A 19592-nucleotide genomic window follows, 5' to 3' on the forward strand; every position below is an offset into this window, starting at 1 on the left:
AGTGAAGCGAGAAAAAGAACAGAGTCAAGTAACTAAAAAGACTGGTAGCTTTGAAAAAAAAAAAACAGGTGAGCATGGAGGAAGGACAAAGTTAAGAAAAAGGCATTAAGTTATGCTCTAAATGTGAGGCAGCTGAGGTGCCAATGTGTCACTAAGATGGGCATGTCTAGTAAGTAATATGGCACTGGGAGATTAGAGTTGGACACATGGATACAAGTGGGAGACATTAGAGAAAACTCAAGGAGGATGACATCTGAGGAAAAAGCCATTAGATTTAGCAGGTAAACAATCTTTGATAACTATGGAAAGAGAAACTTCCAATAAGGGTGGTAGTATAATCCTGATAGCTGAGGAAGAAGTAGAAGAACAGAATGATGCTGTTAGCCAGTCAATCAACAAACATTTATTAAATGCCTACTATGTGTCAGGCCTTATGCCAACCAGATATAAAAAAAAAGTACAAGAGACAGTCCCTGCTCTCAAGGAGCTCCCATTCTAAAGGGGGACACAACTTGTAAACAACCATGTGCAAACAAGCTATATAACACATAAATAGGGACGAGTCAACAGAAAGAGGGCACTAGAGTTAGGAGGATAAGGAAGCACTTTCTGGAGAAGGCAGAATTTCAGCTGAAACTTGAAAGAAGTTTCTTTAAACAAGAAGGTAGAAATGAGGAGGGAGAGAATTCCAGGCATGGAAGAAACCAGTGCAAATGACTGAGCTGGGCAATGGAATGTCTTGTTTGAATGATACCAAGAACGTCAGTGTCACTGGACAGAAGATTGCACAGGGGAATGGGGAAGTGGGGCCGTCTAAGCTGCAAGAAGACTGAATGGAAAGGAAGGAAGGAGAAGGTACACACAGGTTATGAAACACAGGATTTTATATTTGATCTTGGAGGCGACAGGGAACCATTACTAGAGTTTATTGGGGGAACAGGGATATCATGGTCAAACCTGGGCTCTAGGAAGAATAACAAAGGAGCAGAGTATGGATTGGAGTGGGGAGAGACGTGTGGCATGAGACCAGCCAGCAGAATATTGCAATAGCTCAGGCAGGAAGAGGACATGAAGGACCTGCGCCAGGGTACTGGCAGTGTCATAAGACAGAAGGATGTATACGCGAGAGTAGGGAAAGCTGACAGCAGCAACAGAATGTACATGGGAAGTGAGTAAGGAATCAAAGATGACACCTAGGTTGTGAGCCTCCTCGACGGAGAAAGTGGTATCCTCATGTTTAACAAATGGTACCTCAACAGTGGTATCCTCAACAGTAATAAAGAAGTAAGGAAGAAAGGAGGGTTTTGGGGGAAGATAACATGTCAAGTTTTACAATGTCTATGGAGCAACCAGTTCGAGACGTCCAAGAGGCAGTTGGAGATGCCAAGACTGGAGGTCAGCAGAGAGTTTAGAGCTAGTTAAGTAGATATGAGAATCAGCATAGAAATCATAACTAAATCCTTGGAAGCTGATGGGATCACTAAACAAAGTACTATGGAGGAAGAAGAGAAGTCCTTTTGGAAAACCGAGCTCAGCAAACAAAACTGAAGAACCAGCAAAACAGACTGAGATGGTGTTGTCACACAGAAAAGAGGAGAACCAGGAGAAGAGAGTATCACAAAAACCTAGACAGAAAAGAACATTAAGGGGAAAAGAGTAATCAATCCATGTTGATCTTTTTGACAAGGTCAAAAAGATGAAGGCTGAGAAAAGATCTGGCAATTAAAAGAGCATTAGTAACTTGAGAGATGGCTGGACTGGACCTTGGGGGCCAACTAGTGTGACCTCTTCATTTTGCAGGTAAAGAAAATAAGGTAGCCCAAAGAGATAATGTTACATATGCCTGTGGCCATGAAAGTATTAAGTGGCAGGGGTAGGATTTGAACTAAGAACTCTGTCAGTGAAAAAGGAAGAAAGGTGAAATAATAACTTGAATAGCAGGGTAAAGGAAATACTTTTTTTCCCAAAAAAATGGGGGAGACCTGAGTATATTTTGTAGGTAAAATGGAAAGAGTAAGCAGAGAAATAATGAAGATGAGGCACAAAACCAAAAGTGATTAATGGGATAAGCTTCCAGAGGAGAAAGGAGGGTTTGACATCAAGAGCAGTAAATGCAATAGCCTTGATTAGAGACAAGCAAAGTAAGAGAGGACAAGTTCAGATGGAAAGGGCTTTGAAGGAATATAAGAGGAAATAAAAGTGAGCTAAAAATGCTATCAGGTGGAGATAAAGTCATCTACTGGAAGGTTTTAGTGGCATAGTAGACTTGGAGAAAGAAAAGATTTCATCTCCTACAATAAGCATGACAGAAAATATGGAGACTATAAAGATTATAATAAAGCGATAAAGCTGTAATTATTACTGGAAAATACAAATTTGTATATGTCCCAGGTGACAGCACTCAGCAGTACTGGGCTGAAGCCAAGAAGCAGATGTGTGGCTGGGTGAAGTCTCATAGTGGAAGGGTATGAACAGTCAAACCAAAGGGTGACAAACAAGCTAGAAGTAAATTGTAGAACTGGTCACCTTCAGAGTCCAAACTGTGAAGACAAATGCACTCACAGAAATAACTACTCAATAACAATATGATTATTGATGTTGACTGAGATATAAAACAGGGAAGGGTCTATGTGCCAAAAGCATCCTCCACTATCATAAAGCATGTCCTAAGCAGAGAACATATGAAAAGAATATTTTCCATGGGTAAAATCTTCATGTTCACAGATAATGGTGCGCAGAATACATCAAACCCACAACACTGTAAGATCTCCCCAACAAGATTTCATGATTACTCAAAAGATAACTAACAAGTAATACTAGAACAGCAGGAAGCAGTGGGTATAGTGGAAAGAGTGCTGAACTTATGGTCACAGATTCTGAGTTCAAATTCAAGTTCTATTTCTTTAATAACCTCTTAATCTATGTGACTGTGTGATCATAATTTCTGAAGCATCACAATTGCAGGTGATTTCTGGAAAGGCCAACATAAGGACACACAGTGTCCAAAGATATCCCATGTACAAGTAGTGTAAGGATATTATTCAGGAAAACTCTGATCAGAAAAAGAGCAAGAGATGGCAAGACAGACAGTAAGTGGTATGATGATACATGTGAAATGTAAAAAGACCTGGAGCAAGTACATTGGACAGATGTTTTGTAGGGACTATAGAGGAACACGGATTAAAACTTCAAAGAATGAGAAAGAAGAGAGGAGTCACAAATTGTATTGAAGTAAAGAAGTCATATCAATGAGATCACAGATCTACTGAAAGGTTTAAGTACAATAACCTATATCTCTATTATACTATACTGTAAGTTCCATGAGGTCAGGAACAGCATATCATATAAACTATATATCGCCACCCAGCACCTAGCACAGGAGGCCCTTAATGCATGTAAAATGAATTAGTGGACTTTGTACTTCCAGATATTTTTAAAGAAGAAACGGCTTCAAGGTTAAGAGTCTGGTTTGACTATTTTTAGATAATTACATCCCCCTCATCTCAAGGTAAGGCGAGGTAAGTTTTAAAACTCAAGATACAAAGCCATACTGAAGTATGATATCCAGTTAATTTTTTTAAAGTAGGGGCTGAAACAGTTTGCTGTGGTGGAATAGTACCAGATATGAAGTCAGAGAACCTGGATTTGAGGACAAGAGAGGTAGAGGAAAAAGAGAGTAAAGAAAATAAGACACGGAAGAAAATCTAAAGATTTACACATCTGCTGAAGATAAACAACATTCTACCTATTTTATAGATGAGGAAACAGAAGCTCAGAGAGGCTGAGAATCTTGCCCATGGTCAAACAGTAAGTATGAGAGGTGGAGTTTGAACCCAAGAGCTCCTCACTCCCTTCTGCAGCTGGAGTTTATGCTCCTTCATCCAGGGTTAAAAAGTAACTAGCATTTATGAAGGGTCTACTGGGTACCAGACACTGTGCTAAGATAAGCATGTTACAGATATGATCTCATGTGAAAGGCTGAAGCTAACAGAGCTGAGCAACAGTAGCACGCTCTTTAAGAAGAGACTCGGGGCCACAAAGACTCCACTCCCCCTGACCTAGAAGAGTGAAGAAAGAGAGAGCATACAGAAAGAGAGAAAAGGTACAGACAAAAGCAGAAGACAAGGAGAAGTTCCACTTTTACTGCTTTAGAATTTAGAACTACAATTATTTTAGAATTTAGCCTGGGGCTCTGTTTCTCTCCTTCAAAATATCAGATGGGAAGAGTTACCTGTCTCCAGGGAAACCTCAGACAAAACCAGAGAAAAACAGGTTTTTCTTTAGGAAAATGCAGGAGGCCCCGAACTCTATTTACTCCAATAGATCCACCCTGGAAGGCCTATAATGTTGGTAGGTTCAAGTCAGCTTTTCTAAGTCTTAGAAGAGTTTTAGCCCCATATCAAAAATTTCTAAAACAAAATAGTACGCTCATCCAACTGCTAAGTTAACAGGAAATGTAAACTATGACACCAAAATTATCCTATTGTGTGTTGGAAATACTGAGCACTGCAAGGAACTATAGTGATAGATTAAAATTAATATATAACAGAAATTCAATAAACCCAGCTCCACTATTTACTAGATAAGTCTTTTTATAGTTTAACACAAACTCTGCAAACCACTGACCCTGTCCTCCTAGCTGCTCCTCCAACAAGACCTCCATCTCCCAACGCTGGGCATTTTCTGTCCACTGACTTCTTCTGGCTTCCTTCAAGTCCTAGGTAAAAGTCCACCTTCTACAGGCTGCCCTTCACAATCTCTTTCAATCTCAGTGCCTTCCCTCTGTTGACTATAGTTGGTTTATCCTGTATATAGCTTGTTTGAACATAATTAATTGCATGTTGTCTCTCAATGAGATTGTAAGCTCCACAAGGACAAAGACTGTCCTCTATCTTTATTTTTGTTTTTTTATCCCAATGCTTAGCATAGTGCTTGGCACATAATAAGGGCTTAATCTATATTTACTGATTTGCTATGTAAGTTACCTTGGGTAAGTCACTGGACCTCACATGTAAAACAGAGACAATCATACTGACACTGCCTACTTCACAAGGTTATAGTACTAAAGTGCTTTGTAAAACTTCAAATGTCAAATAAAGATGAATCATGGTCAGCAACGCCAAAAGCTTCTAATTTAAGAAGGGTAAAAAAAAATATCATCTTCTAGCTAAAGGGGAGAAAGTATTTGACAATTGATGATTTAAGGCGATCATAAAAAATCATGAAAATCCCTATTTGCAGATGTCATGATCAGGTATTTAGAAAACCCCAATAAATTAACAGACAATAATAACTGAAAAACTAGTAGCTATAATAAGGTTGCAAGACATAAAAACAAAGCCATGAAAATCATAAGCATTTTAAAGTGTTTCTAAAACTCAGGAAGAAATAGTCAGGGAAATCTGATTCCAAATCAGCACCTAACGTATAAAGTAGGAGGGTCCTAATCCACCAAGAAATATACAAGATTTATGTAAGTACAACCATAGCAAAAATACTTTATGGTAACAGAGGGAGACTGAGATACATCAGACTGATGCACCCTGCTTGTGGTATAATACATATGACAACACGACCAAAAGTAAATTTAAGATTTAATTCTAACCCAAAGGACTGAAGAGATCCTTATTAGAACTCGTAAAAACTAAAGATCATAATTTCATAGGAAATGATGAAAAAAATATAAATGAAAGAAGCCTAGCATTACTGGAATTCAAATTATATCACAAAGCAGGAGTCACAAAAACATAGTGGTCCTGGTTAAACAACATAAATCAACAAAACAGAACTCGATAAAAAATCAGGAGCAATCAAAAACTATAGTCCTGCGTTTCATGAGCTCAAGAATACAAATTATTGAAGGGCCTTTCCCTTTCTGCCAAGAACTGCTGGAAAAACTGGAAATGAAAATTTGGAAGAAACCAGAATTGGACCAATAGTTTACACTATAGATCACAATAAACTCCAAATGGAGATATGATCAGAGTATAAACTATCACACAATAAAAATATTATAAAATAAGAAATCAGGTACTCCTTACAACAATGAGTAGGAGGAAAATTCTTAATCAAACAAGTGACAAAGGAACAGATAATATAGAAAACTGTGACTAAAAAAAATTTAAAGCCTACATCAATGAATAATAGATCAATGAAGACAGGGATGGAAGAGAAAGAGAAGAGTGGAAAAAATATTTGCAACCATCAGTGATAAAAATCCAACATCCCAAATAGAGAACTGGCACAAATAAATAATATCAAGAGAGAGTCTCCAAGAGATAAGTATTTAGGAAATAGGAAGAGTTTCCAAATGACCACACAAAAATATACTCTAACAGTTAAGAGTAATTCTAATTAAAACAAGGTTTAACTTCAATACAAAGTGGCAGAGATGAAAAAAATGTGTATAGTTCATGGTGGACCGTTGGTGGAACTGGAAAATGATCCAACAGTTCTCAATATGAGTTTGGAATTATGCAAAAAGTGTGATTAAACTGAGCATACCCTCTAAGTCAGTACTCCCATTATTGGACAAATATGACAAGTAAATTATTACAAAAGACATCAATGAAACATTTTTAAGGTTACAAGATACCTCTGAAGTCTCTCTTCTCTAGATCTCCACAAGGGTCCACCTTTTTTTCTTCCTCTTTCTCCTCTTCCTCTTCACCTTCTCCAAAGGAAACCATAAGCAGCACACCAGCTTGTAACAACAAATTCTTCAACTGACTACACAGTAGATCAAGCAAGGATTGCACTACCTTAGGACTCAGTTTGTCAGCATAGGTGCTAAAGAAGAGGTCAGAGGAAACAATAGAACATACAATTTGAAAAACGTTTTAATGTGAAAAAGAAAATTTATATATTCTACTAAAAGTTAAGTGTTTAGGAAAAGCTAGGGCTACTAAAAATGAAGGAACAGGCACAGTAAAGAAAAATGCTTACCCAGTGGTAATGGCCAGAATCTGTAGCAGTCTTGTACTGGCTACCTTCAAAGCTATGCTAAGCTGAGAAATGCCAGTTTTGGGCAACAGCTGCAGAGGCTGCCCTAGCATAGTGTCTGTGCCACATAACTGTGACAGTACATTTAAGAGTCCAGTAGAAATTGCCAAAGAAACATCAACAGGTTGGTAGTGAACACTCAGAGCAAAAACTGTTACCAAGAGGAGACGCTGCTGAGCTTCTAAAAAACAAGGTAAAAAGATTAAATTAGAGAGCAGTCTCTAAGGGTGAAAACAGTAGAGTATATATATAAAACTCATAAAGCATGATTTTCTTATAAACTAGTGGTTAAATAGCCAATTCAATAAGCATTTACTAAGCACCTACTGTACGTGTACAGCACTATTCTGTTAGGCAGTGAGGCTATAAAGACAAAAATCAAAAACAGTCCCTGTTCTTAAGGAGCATACACTAACCAAATGACTTTTGTAAAGCATCTCACTCCTCCACCAAACTCTACTGTTTCCCTCTTATCAAATACCAACTCCTCTATTTGACATCCAAAGCACTTTACAATCTGATCCCAACTTCCCTGACCCACTCTCAAGTCCAGCCAAAATGGCTTCTTCTTGACTTTCTTCATCAGCCACACTACATAATCCATTTCTGCAGATGGCCATCCTCCATGCTGAGAATGCACTCCCTCGTCATCTGCACTTCTTACAATTCTTGGTTCCCTTTCAAGACCTTGCTCAAGTTCCACCTCCTACATGTAACCTTTGTTGATCATCCCTCCCCATCCAGTATTCTAAATCTTTTTTGTACATACCTAAAAATGTACATATTTGCCTTCTCCAATACAACATTAAGCCCTCTGAGGGTACTGTTTGATTGTTGTCCCTGTATCCTAAACACCTGGCCCTCAACTGTCTGGCACACAGAAGCAGCTTGAACATAACGACTAGATGAGAAATTCTCCTGGAGGGATACATGATGCAGATGAATTGTTTCCCTACAAATCCATCCACTAATGTTACAATGATGGCAAATCCACATCTGTAAACTCAGGACCAACTGTCACGTGCACCTGAAGTTTCACCGGAAGTTCACTCACCAATGTGGTGTTTATTTGCTTGCAGGGCTCTCTCTAAAGTTGCCGACAACTGCTGATAAATCTTATGTACAGCCACTTGAATTTCAATCTGAATATTTCTCTTAGCTGCTCTGATGCCATCCTAAGTTAAAAAATAGTAACTTACTCTTTATTAACAGCAATGCCAACCCCTACCCTTGTAGAAATTGTATGATTCATTTGTTCCCCACAGTGTGTCAGAGTCTGCTTCTCCTCTGAAAGCTTTATAAACAGGAGCATATAAACAATATGCATACATTATTATGAAAATACTTAACTCCAATTGTACCAGATTTTATACTTTTAACATTTCTTGGGGTTACTCTCTTTCCTACGATTTGCAAATATGTGAATACCCAAAAGATCTATGATTTTAATGAAGACAAATTCTGTGCGAACTGCCTTCCAATAGCCTATGACTTATCAGATAAATGCTAGCCCACTGCCTGCAGTTGAACTTCCAGGTTAAATAGTTTCCTCAGGATCGTGCACCTAAATAAGTATCAGGTATAGGATTTTAACCTAAGTGCTCTGGATGCATGTCGTCTTTTAATAAATACTTCTCATAATGTTTAAGAATGCTGGAAAAAAGAATCTGATCATGTCAATGTGGACATATGCTTCATACGACTGTACACGTCGAGCCTCTATCAGACTGCATGCCGTCTCAGGAAGGGGAGGCAGAGGAAAAATGTGGAACTCAAAATCTTATGAAAGTAAATCTTGAAAACTAAAAATACATAAATTGAAAAAAATGTGGATCATGAAAACTCCAAGCTGGCTTAATTAAAACTAAAATTCCCTAGACTAAAAGAAATAGACATATATATACCCATTACCATACGCAAACAGGAAACTTCTGCCCAAATAAACTTAGAACAGAAAACCATTTGGAAAGATTATTGCATGAAATACTAAAAACTTCCTCCAAAAATCTACCCACCTAGGATTACAGAAAACTCAGATAATACTTTGTATTTTTAAACTTCAACTTTAGAAAGTATAAAATGTGGTTATAAAACCAGCAAAATGAGAACCTATTTTAAGGACACAAACGTAAACGGTCCTACCTGGTAATGATGTAATCGCACACTTTCTCCTTTGGCTCCCGCGTGTCCTACTGTTCCTAAACCAAAACAGCCAGCGAGGAACTGCAGTCTAACTGATGTAAGAAGCAAGGACGACTGAAATCCTGACCCTTGCCTGCTTCCTGTCAAGGGGACGCTGCCTTTCTCCTCCATTCCAGACAGCAGAACTAGGATCTGGTGAAGGGCCTCCAAGCGAAGCTTTAATAAACAAATTAAAAGGAAGAGATTTTCAGTTTCTCTACTGAACAAAGCAACAAGGCAAATGCATATCAAAGGTTATCATATTTAAAATTTAATTCTAACATTTAAAATATTTTATTCCATAACATAGTTCTCATTTTCACATCCTTAACTATTTTCACCAAAGAACCTGATGAAAATCTGTCAACATTATACCTTAATATCTGAGAAAAAGTCAACTAAGAAAGTTCTGAGAAAACTTTACAAAGGTGGGCAAAAATGGAACATTTCTGGGAGACTTCTGGCCAAAATCTTCTGAATGGACAATATTCCGTTATTCTAATTATTCTGTCCTTTTTTACTCAGATGTACTGGCTAAGCCTCCAAAATCCAAGTCATACTCTCATGGCTACAAACCAGTATTCACTTTATTTCCATAAAATCAAGGAAGCCTCATTTGTATTCAATAGCCAAATATCTATGACAATCATACTTTTAAGTTTCAATTCTCGATCCAATAAATTGCTATTTTGTTTTATTACAGTTAAAATCATCATAGTGGGAATGAGGGCACATATTTTATATGCCACTGTTCACTTCAAGTTTCAAAAATCCAAAACAGAATTAATTTTGAAGAAATAAAGATGCTTTACCTCTGCCCTTAGCTGCTGCTGTTCCATGGCAATGACTGAGGCCTGGGGACTTGTGGACATACTTTCCTCTGGTTCTTTAAAACCTGGGGCATTCCCCACATCTCCACTTACAAAGCTGACCACATTTTCAATCAAAGTATGAACTCCAAGGGCCTTAGTAAGGTCAAAATCATATTCAAATGAGTAAGAGGAGCTAAACAACCAGTCTCTGCTGTGTTTCAGGTGAGTCCAGGAGTCACTCAAAGGTTCCATTTGACTGTGCACAGGTCCTACACGCACAAATAATAAGTCTGTATTAATTCCAGTATGCAGAAAACATATTCTGAAACTAGATGAGGACTGAATGCTGCTAGTATTACAACCAGTGAAAAATGGATAGTCATGTTTTAAAACAAAAGCATGCATCTGGTGAATCCAAGCAACTGCAGTTAAAATACAAACTGGAGCAATGTGATGAATTAAGAAAAAATTCCTGCTTGTATTACTGTTTAACCCTATGTGTGCTACAGCAAAAAGCCGACAAAAGAAAAAGGCTGCGGGCGTTCTCAAAATGTTTAGCTTAAACACAACAGCTGGAATGTGCGTAGTGTTTTGAGGTATGCAGAGCGCTTTACAAATATTATCTCATTTTTTTCCTCACAAAAAGGCCTGGAGGCAGGTGCTACTGTAATCTCAGTGTTGCAATGGAGGAAACTGTGGTAAAAGGAGGATACATGACTGAGACGGACTTTGAATTCGGGTCTTCCCGACTCCAAGTCTAGCACTCTATTTAGCTGCTTCTAACACCATGCAGTCAAACAAAGATAAACACGATAAAGAAAAATGCATTCCAGAAGAAAACACCAAGTGTGGACATACTGGTAAGATCTTATCTTAATGGAAGGATTTTCTTGAAAGTATTGCTTATAAGGATAAAATAGCCCAATGTGTCTTTATATTTTGTAATGAAAAAATGAATGATGAAAGGTGAAAGTAACACAGAAAAGACATCTGATGTTTGTTTTATTTATACATGGAATATCTATTTTCATTTATTGCGTATAATGCGTATATATTTTGGAGTTTATAAAATTACTACCTGCAGGCAGCAAAGAAGCAGTTTCACAGTCAAGATGAAAGATTTACCATGGAATGATCTATCTAGTGGTACCACAAGGTACATGATAAGTGAAACATCATTCATTTTACCATTAAGCATTTCCTATTCTACGCTTAAAATGTTTAAAGTAGACTTCAAAGAAATTCTAAAATTCAAGAGCATAATAAAAATGTCCTGGAGGTTTCCAACATTGATTTTAATGTGTATGCAAAGTGTCAATTTACCCTAAGTGCACATAAAATATTATACTTGTGGAGTTAATTCCAAAACATTACCCTACTTTTTCATTAGGAATGCATGTAAAGGTAACAAATGCAAGAGGCAAGTACATCAGTTGTATTTGTCACCATAACTACATGGAAGAGATTTGGTAAGTAAACTATTTTCACATTACTTCATTAATCATCCTCAGAAGGACCTGAGCCAATGCCATACGAAATTCAAAATTCTACTGCAAGATTAGCAACATTTGTATGTCAACAGTTTCATTTGAAAACTCCTAAAGTGTTAGGGCTTAAAAATAAGCTAAAATTTTTTAGGAAAAAAACCCCAAGCATATTTAAAATTATTTTCAAATTATTCAATTATTTTCAAATAATTTATGTGTATCTTAATTTTCATTAAGCTGCAAATAACCAACTTGCAACACAAAGCTTAACTGCCTTCTAGATTTTGAAAACAAATAAAAATTAAGCTAAGCTTTGAGCAACTTACTAAGAAAAAAGTTAAAACTATTTTGCAAAGCAAATTCACAATGTGTATTATGTAGCTAAACATTTATTCCTACAGATGAGAAAATAAATGGTGCAAAAATGTGAAATATCATAATATAATGTATTCAATAATAAAGGGATAAATAATGCTATGAATACACAAAAAAGAATACATTCCATTTCCCCCATCCCAAAATTCAGAGCAATAATGTTCTATTCCCTCTTTTATGTTTTGATGTGATTTTTCAACAAATTTAAGAATTATAATTTCCTTTTTAATTCCTAATACATATGTTCTTATTTAATAATACATAAGAAATGTTACTTACATTTAGATTCATACAGAATTATTAATGCAGATAGATTATCATCTGCCTTCCCTCTGCATCTTCAGGACAACTGGGCTTTTCCAGTTAAAATCTCCTATATGAGTTGTCTTCCTCACTATTAGAATTTGAGCTCCCTGAGAGTATGGATTGAAGTGCTTTTCTTTTGCATCCCCAGCCCCTTAGCAGAATGCTTTCCACATAGTAAAAATGCTTTTTCATTCTTTCAAAGAGCCAAGGACAGCCCTGAGAATCAGGCCATTCATAGTGAGCTTCCTCTTCTCCCCTCATCCTCATTTGCTATCACTCAGGTGCCTTCTGTCACTCCTTCCTCCTGTGTACTACATCTCACATGATGAGGTGGTCTTGCTCCTTATCAAGGCTAACCCATCTACCTACTCAAATGATCCTATCCCATCCTGTGTCCTCCAATAGATTGTCCCTCTGCCATCCCCATTCTCACTAGGATTATTCAGTCCCTGCTAACTCTCGTCATATATATCTATATCTATAGATATGTATGTATAGATACAGATTTATACCTTCCGCCTTTGTGGCTAAACTTGAAAAAGCAGCCTACAACAGGGTCTCCCTATAATCTGGTTTCTGGCTATCATCTCATCAAAACTGCTCTCTTCAAAGTTACCACTGATCTCTTACATGCCAAATCCATGGTCTTTTTCAATCTTTCTGTGTCCTTTAGCACTGCTGATCACTCTCTTCTTGCTACTCTCTTCCCGTTAGGTTTTCAGGATCCCTCCCACTTTCCCATTTTCCATGTCCTCTGATGGATCTTCATCCATATCACTCCCCGAGCCTAAGCATCCCTCAGGGTCCTTGTCCTGGGCCCTCTTGCCATAAATGGCCATCTCATCAACTGCCATGCATTTAGCTATCATCTCTATGCTGATGACTCTCAAGTCCACCGATCCTGCCCCAACACCTCTGCTCACCTTCAGTTTCACGTGCCTTTCAAACATCTTGAACTGGATGTTTAGTAGACATCTTAAGCTCCATATATTGAAAAGTGAACTTAAACCCTCCCCATAGATTACTTTCCCCTATTAGTGCAGAGAGCAACAACACCATTCTCCCATCCCTCTGGCTCAAAACGTAGATGTCAGTTCAACTCCACTCTCTCTCACTCCTCACATTCAAACGGTTGCCCGTGTCTGTCAATTTTACCTTTGCAACATCTCGAATTCACCTTACCCTTCCCTCTGACAATGCTACCTCTCTAGTGCAGGTCCTCATCATCACGTCATGCCTGAATGACTACAATAGTCTGCTGCCTACCTTAAGTCTCTTCCCATTCCAACCTATCCTCCATTCAGCCACAATATTTTTTTTAAAGAACAAGTTCAACCATATCCTTGCCCTATTCACTCCAACGGCTCCCTATCACCTCTATGATCAAATACTTCAAAACTCTTCATCACCTAGCTCCCTACTACTTTTCCAATCTTCTTCTAACTTACTCCCAGTAAGGGTATTCTTCAGTTCAGTGGCACTGGCCTCTGGCTGCTCCAGGCATTTTTTCTGGCTGTTTGACATGCCTGGAATGTTCTTTTTCATTATCTCCACCTACTGGCTTTCCTAGCTTCCTTTTAAGTCCCAACTAAAATCCCATATTCTACAGGAAGATTTTTCCAACTTCTCTTAATTCTAGTACTTTCTCTTATTTCCTGTTTACCCTATATTAGGGTTTGTTTGTACGTTTTTGTTTGCTTATTATCTCATCTCCACCATCAGACTGTCAGCTCTTTGAGGGAATGGATTGTCTTTTGTCTCTTTTTATATCCCCAGTGCTTCACAAAGAGCCTGGAAGAAGCTTCATAAATGTTTACTGACTGACTTCAATTTACAGATGAGGAAACTGAAAACCAGAGAAGTTAAGTGACAGACCCAAGTTAACAGGACAGCATCCATTCTTCAATAATAGAAGTGATCCTTAGTATTTTTGTACTGATTCATACTTTCCTCACCAATACGATGGAAACTTCAATTTTCAACATCAGCTAATGATAAAGGGTTAGAGTATATTGCACCAAGATCTCTGAAAATGCTAAATAACTAATCAAGATCAAAATCCAATCTTTTTACTAAGTCAGAGGAAAAATCTAGTATAATTCTAATAACAACTAGTAAAAGAAAGATCAAGAAAAATAATGTTCTCTAAGCTGCAAAATGAAAATGTGAAAAAAAAGTTCATTCAGCAACTTTTTTTTTTTTTTTTTACCAAAAATACTTTTAAAAACTGAAATCTAGAAACAAATAAATGCAACATGGAGAAGTACTCACTCTTTTGGAAAATTGTATTAGAGTAATCAGGTAAGTTCTGATTACACAAAAAAGGGCATGAAAAGATGCATCAAAAAATTTCTATAATGTGTTTGGCCCCAAAAGCCCAGTTCTCTCCAAACAATGAATTCTTAAGATTGTCACTACATAAGAAAACACAATACAGTTCATGGTTTTAAAATTTTGTGGGGAAATACTAAATGTTTACTTATCCTTATAACTTAGTTCCTAAAATGGAATTTTCTAAATGAATGTGGCATGGCTGCAATCCATACTTTATAAATCATAAAATATGTAGGTAAGCTAGAAGGAGAAAAAGGAAACATGCCATCATGTACTTGCTTGGAGCTCTTCTTTTTTCTGGGGCTCAACTGGCCAAAAAGGAGTAAGTACACTACCATGTGAGAATCAGAAGACAAAAGCAAACATTTCACACAGGAGACAATGTTTATCATCTTTTTCTTTCTTCATATAACCCCAACTTGAAATGCATACTTACAATGGTATATCACTCATACATGATATACCAAGTAGTACAAATTTTGAAACAGTTACTTCCAAAGTTTATCTTAACAAGGCTGTATTACTAAATTTAAGGACCTCAAAAAACAAAGCAAAAAACCCCCACAGATGCTGCTTCTTAACTTTATTTTCACAATGAATGTTTACTATGAATGTTTCAGTCTACATTTGAGAACCTCATAGCATCAAATGATTTAGAACTTAATCAAATAGCCTCATATTACAAATAAGGAAAACTGAGCTCCTGAAAAGGACTTCATTTGGGTCACAGAAAAGTAGCAGAGGTCAGAAAGAGCAGATCAATTTACAAAAAAGGATGACAATGTGTGAATGATCAGACAGACTTTACCTAAATACAGGAATTTTAAGCACCATTCAAATCCAAAAACAGTGCTCCATTTGACATATTTCATATCATTAAAAAGGACTCGTTACTTTTAAGATGCTCCATTTGTTCTGAATTGAATAACTTTTGAATTTATAGGCAGCTTTCAGAATTTTGCTTTGATTACTTTGAAAAGCAAACATAAGCAAATAAATTTACACACGTAATTTTTCTCTTTCTTATGTGGACAGATAAAATATAATGGATATATAAACTGGGTATATAAAAATAGCTATATATCCTACTTTTTTAAAGGGGTGCTTAATCATAACAGCAACATAATTGCAGAAGCAGAAATGCTGGCAGTCCAAAACGTAATTTCACCCAGGACAGACTGCCGTGCAGATCACCATCAACAGTTTCTTTCAGAAGGAAGCCTATGAAGGCTTAATAAAGATCTGAAAAGTTATCAGCACTCATTAGTTCTTCCATCCACTGATCCAATTACTTTCAGGAAAAACGAGTCACCTAAACACAATTCATACTTAGACTACTCCTACTAAGAAGATTTCAAGAGTTTGGGACTATTCTTGCTAAAAAATGTAGATAGCCAGGGGATCAAATTACATGGAAAAATGTGTGTGTGTGGGTGCGTGTGTGTGTGTGTGTGTGTGTGTGTGTGTGTGTGTGTGTGTGTATGCAATTTCTTCCTCAAAATTAGGAGTGATATAAAAAATGAAAAATACACACATTAATATCTTCACAGGCCAAAGTTTATCATGCTTACATCAGATACAGAATTAACAATATAAATGGTTTGAATGGCTCTAAAAAATTCTAAACATATGTAGAGCCATGGAGCTGCTGGCAAACAAGTACAACTACTTGAAAGTAGGTCCTGCAGTAGGCTGCAGTAATCAAAGAAAAGTTCATGTGCTTTCACCACAACAACTTCAAGGTAAGAGGGTAACATTCTGCATATGCCGAGCACTTCAAAAGAAAAAATTACTTCCTGTAAAAAGTAAGCTTTTTACTTGAAAATATGCCAGTGATGGGATATAACATCTTGAAACTAGAAGGAACCCTGGAAATCATCTAGTCAAAAAGCTACATTTTACAGATAAGAAAACCTAGATCCAGAGAGATTAAGAAGGCTGTCCAAGGTCACACAACTGGTGAAGAACTGAGTCAGGAGTCCCAATCCCAAACTCAGGTTTCTTTCTACTGTATTACTACCTCATGTTAGCTTTTATTTATCAAATAACAGAATGTTTTCATTAAGGCAATTCTCCAAGATAAAGTATCATCACTAAAGGTGATGCAATTTAATGGGAATTAATTCCCCACATGCTTTTCACAGTATAAGAAGTTATAATCTAAATTCCTAGATGCTAGGATATGTAATATCAAAAAATAATTACTTATATTACTTCTGAACTTTCTTTTTCCTTACCAGACATTCCAGAGGTAGCACAGTACAGGGCAGGATTCAAAGCCTACCTCTGTCCCAGCTCTGTGACTGACATGGTAAGTTATTTGGCCTCTCTAAATCTCCAGCTTAATATCTTCATGTGTAAAAAGGGTAGTAACGTTACCAATTGCACTTATTTCACAGGGTCATTCTGAGTCCCAAATGAGAAAATGTATATCAAGTACTTGGCAAACCTTAAATTATCATATAAATGCAGGTCATAATTATTATTGATCTTTACAAACAAAAATCAGCAGAAATGGTTTAATTATGGTTAATCAGGATAAATATTTAGAAGTTACACTGTGCAGTAAGTAAATCCTAGGGACATTTTATTTTTAGAAGTCCATAAAAATTTTGTTTGATAACTTATTCATAAAGATCCCGATTTGACTGACCTTCTCTCCAGACTGCTATACTTTTTCTTCTCTATTTCTACCATTTTCAACTATATACTACTGCTGACAAGTATACAGCTTTTATAGAGCAGCTCGAGTTAATTTGGATCAAAAATGAAATTTATAATCAAATTTTGAGATAAGGGTTCAATTCCTTTACTTTTCCACATGGAACAGCATAATAAGGTCTAATGTTTCAAAACTTAAAGGAACTCCAAAGGTACTAAAACAAAGACATTTTACCAACCCTCCTCCCCAAAAAGCATTTTAGTTTCCTAGATTTTAACAGACATTAAACATAAATTAAAAAGTTAAGGGGTATTTGTATATTGAAAAATCATAGGGCCTAGATGAAAACTCTGAAGGGACCTCACAGGACCTCATCCACAATCACCTCAACTTACAGATGAGGAAACTGATTCCCAGTGAGCTTACATGGCTGGCCCAAAGTGACACACAAGTAATAACTGTCACAGGTGGGAAGTGACCTCAGGTTTTTCAGACTCAAGAGCAAGTAATCCTTCCACTGTATTATACTACCTCTGTGTGTGTGTGTGTGTGCGTGTGTGTGTGTATGTGTGTGTGGGTGTGTATTTGTGTGTGTGCACACAAAAATTTATGGAAAGGAAAGGAGGGGACACTTCATTTTTAAATTCAAAAAATTTTGAAAATCTTCCAAGAGAAACGTTCCAATATAGGCTTTTTAAAGATTGCTGATACAGAAAATTTTTCAACACAGAGATTTTTCTAACTATAACCACAAGTAAGTTTAAGAGAGGTGCCAATTAAAGAAGTTTTGCTATGTGGAATATTGGAAGAAGAGAATTTAATGTTATGAATTACTTTCAAATGATCATTTTTTTGGTGTATCTCATACCGATCTGCTCTCCTTACTTCCATTCACAAAGCTAAACAAAAAGTGACTATATATTTATTCACTATATCAAATACTTTCAGTAGGACTGGATGACAGCATGAAACTGTTTCCTTAATCCAAAGAAGGAAGGAAGGGGAACTTCACAGCAGCAATTATCTCTCAGTAACTTTACATAAAGTTACCAGGCAAAAAATATAAAAAAAGGGACCTTTCAGGTTTTTGATAGTACCTAAATTCTAGAAGCTCTACAATATGGTTAAAAGGTTACTTACATACAATGAATTACACCTCAAGGAACAGTCAATATAGTGTACTGTGTTTACAGAACTTTCCAGTATCTCTGAAATTACTAGAAATTGACACAGTAAGTTAGGCTGAATATTATTCATTGCTAAAGACTTTCAGATAAGCAAGGTATATTTTTTAAAATGTTTTCCTTTTACTCTATTCTGATTCAATACTTACACCTAATTCATTTTCTAATGATATGACAATAATTCAATATTAATTATTCTGAAGTAAGACAAAGGTTTATTAACAGCTACATAATTTAATCCAACACTAAAGCTGTTGATACTTACCCCGCTTTCTGTGAGAGGATGCCAAGTTTAAATCTACATTTCGTCTTCCACTCTATAAAGTTAAAGGAAAACAAAACCTATTCAGTTGTGAAATCAAAACCAATTTTCAATTAAGTAATTTGAGCTTTAAAGGGAGAAAAAAGTAATCCAGGTAATAATGCCCTATTTAACCAGCTGTCAGATTTGTAGCAAGGTGAACTTCCTACAAAGATTCTAAAGAGCCTTCCAGTTGTGCTGAACTAAAAGCCTCAAAGCCTTAAAGTTAAAGGCCTATGAAAATATGTTACAAGGCCCATTTACTTGGCTGCTCGTCTTCTCATGTTCTCTCACAACCAGGGTATCAGACCTGTTACTTCATAGGATTTCTGAACTGTCTAATTGCCTCAGAGAGCTAAGTTAACGTGGATTACTGAAAGGTTAACTGACTTGCCATAATCACGTATAGTACGCATCAAAAATAGAAGCTTTAAAACGATTCTCCTCTCCACTATGCAAAGGGCTGAGAGCAAGTGTATTTTCTAAAATTACCTTTGCCTATCTCCCCACTCCCCCCCAAAAAAACTCCAACTGATCTGTTAGAAAAAAGCAATTCCACTGAAGCAATTTCCACTAAGGAGAAAATGATGGATAGCCTTTATTCTGTCAATGGCACCTACATTTTAAATGATCTTTTAACTTAATGAATCTCCAACTCGTGAAATTTTAGAAATATAGCCTAGATTTTCCTCTGGCAACTTCAATTCTGCTCCATCATGTAATGCCAGAATGAGAAGTAAATTAAACTTCAGATCGTAGTGACAAAAAATGGCAATGGAGAGAAAATTAGATGCATTCAGTCTGTGTCTCAAAATAGAGACCTCTTCTCATGATGCATTTAAACAGTTCATACGGGTATAAACAAACTAGCTAGACTAAGTAGAAGCTATTTAGCATAGAAGCAAACATCCGTACATACTTTCGTAGCCCCTGACAATATTACTATAT

The 19592-nt window shown here is 36.7% G+C and overlaps 1 protein-coding gene across 11 annotated transcripts in view; it reads right to left on the reverse strand.

Annotated features, from left to right (window-relative positions):
* The window catches only part of HERC1 (HECT and RLD domain containing E3 ubiquitin protein ligase family member 1), a 195637-nt gene that overhangs the window by 95487 nt on the left and 80558 nt on the right, over nucleotides 1-19592 (reverse strand). For all 11 annotated transcript variants that reach the window (XM_072613461.1, XM_072613495.1, XM_072613513.1 and 8 more), the window contains exons 25-30: nucleotides 18609-18660; nucleotides 9996-10264; nucleotides 9145-9360; nucleotides 8057-8177; nucleotides 6946-7183; nucleotides 6596-6789 (exon numbers count right to left, since the gene is read on the reverse strand). In XM_072613461.1, the coding sequence (XP_072469562.1) occupies nucleotides 6596-6789; nucleotides 6946-7183; nucleotides 8057-8177; nucleotides 9145-9360; nucleotides 9996-10264; nucleotides 18609-18660 (1090 nt within the window). The remainder of the gene's footprint in view (nucleotides 1-6595; nucleotides 6790-6945; nucleotides 7184-8056; nucleotides 8178-9144; nucleotides 9361-9995; nucleotides 10265-18608; nucleotides 18661-19592) is intronic.

Source organism: Notamacropus eugenii, chromosome 1 (genome assembly GCF_028372415.1).
Source record: "Notamacropus eugenii isolate mMacEug1 chromosome 1, mMacEug1.pri_v2, whole genome shotgun sequence".
NCBI lineage: Eukaryota > Metazoa > Chordata > Mammalia > Diprotodontia > Macropodidae > Notamacropus > Notamacropus eugenii.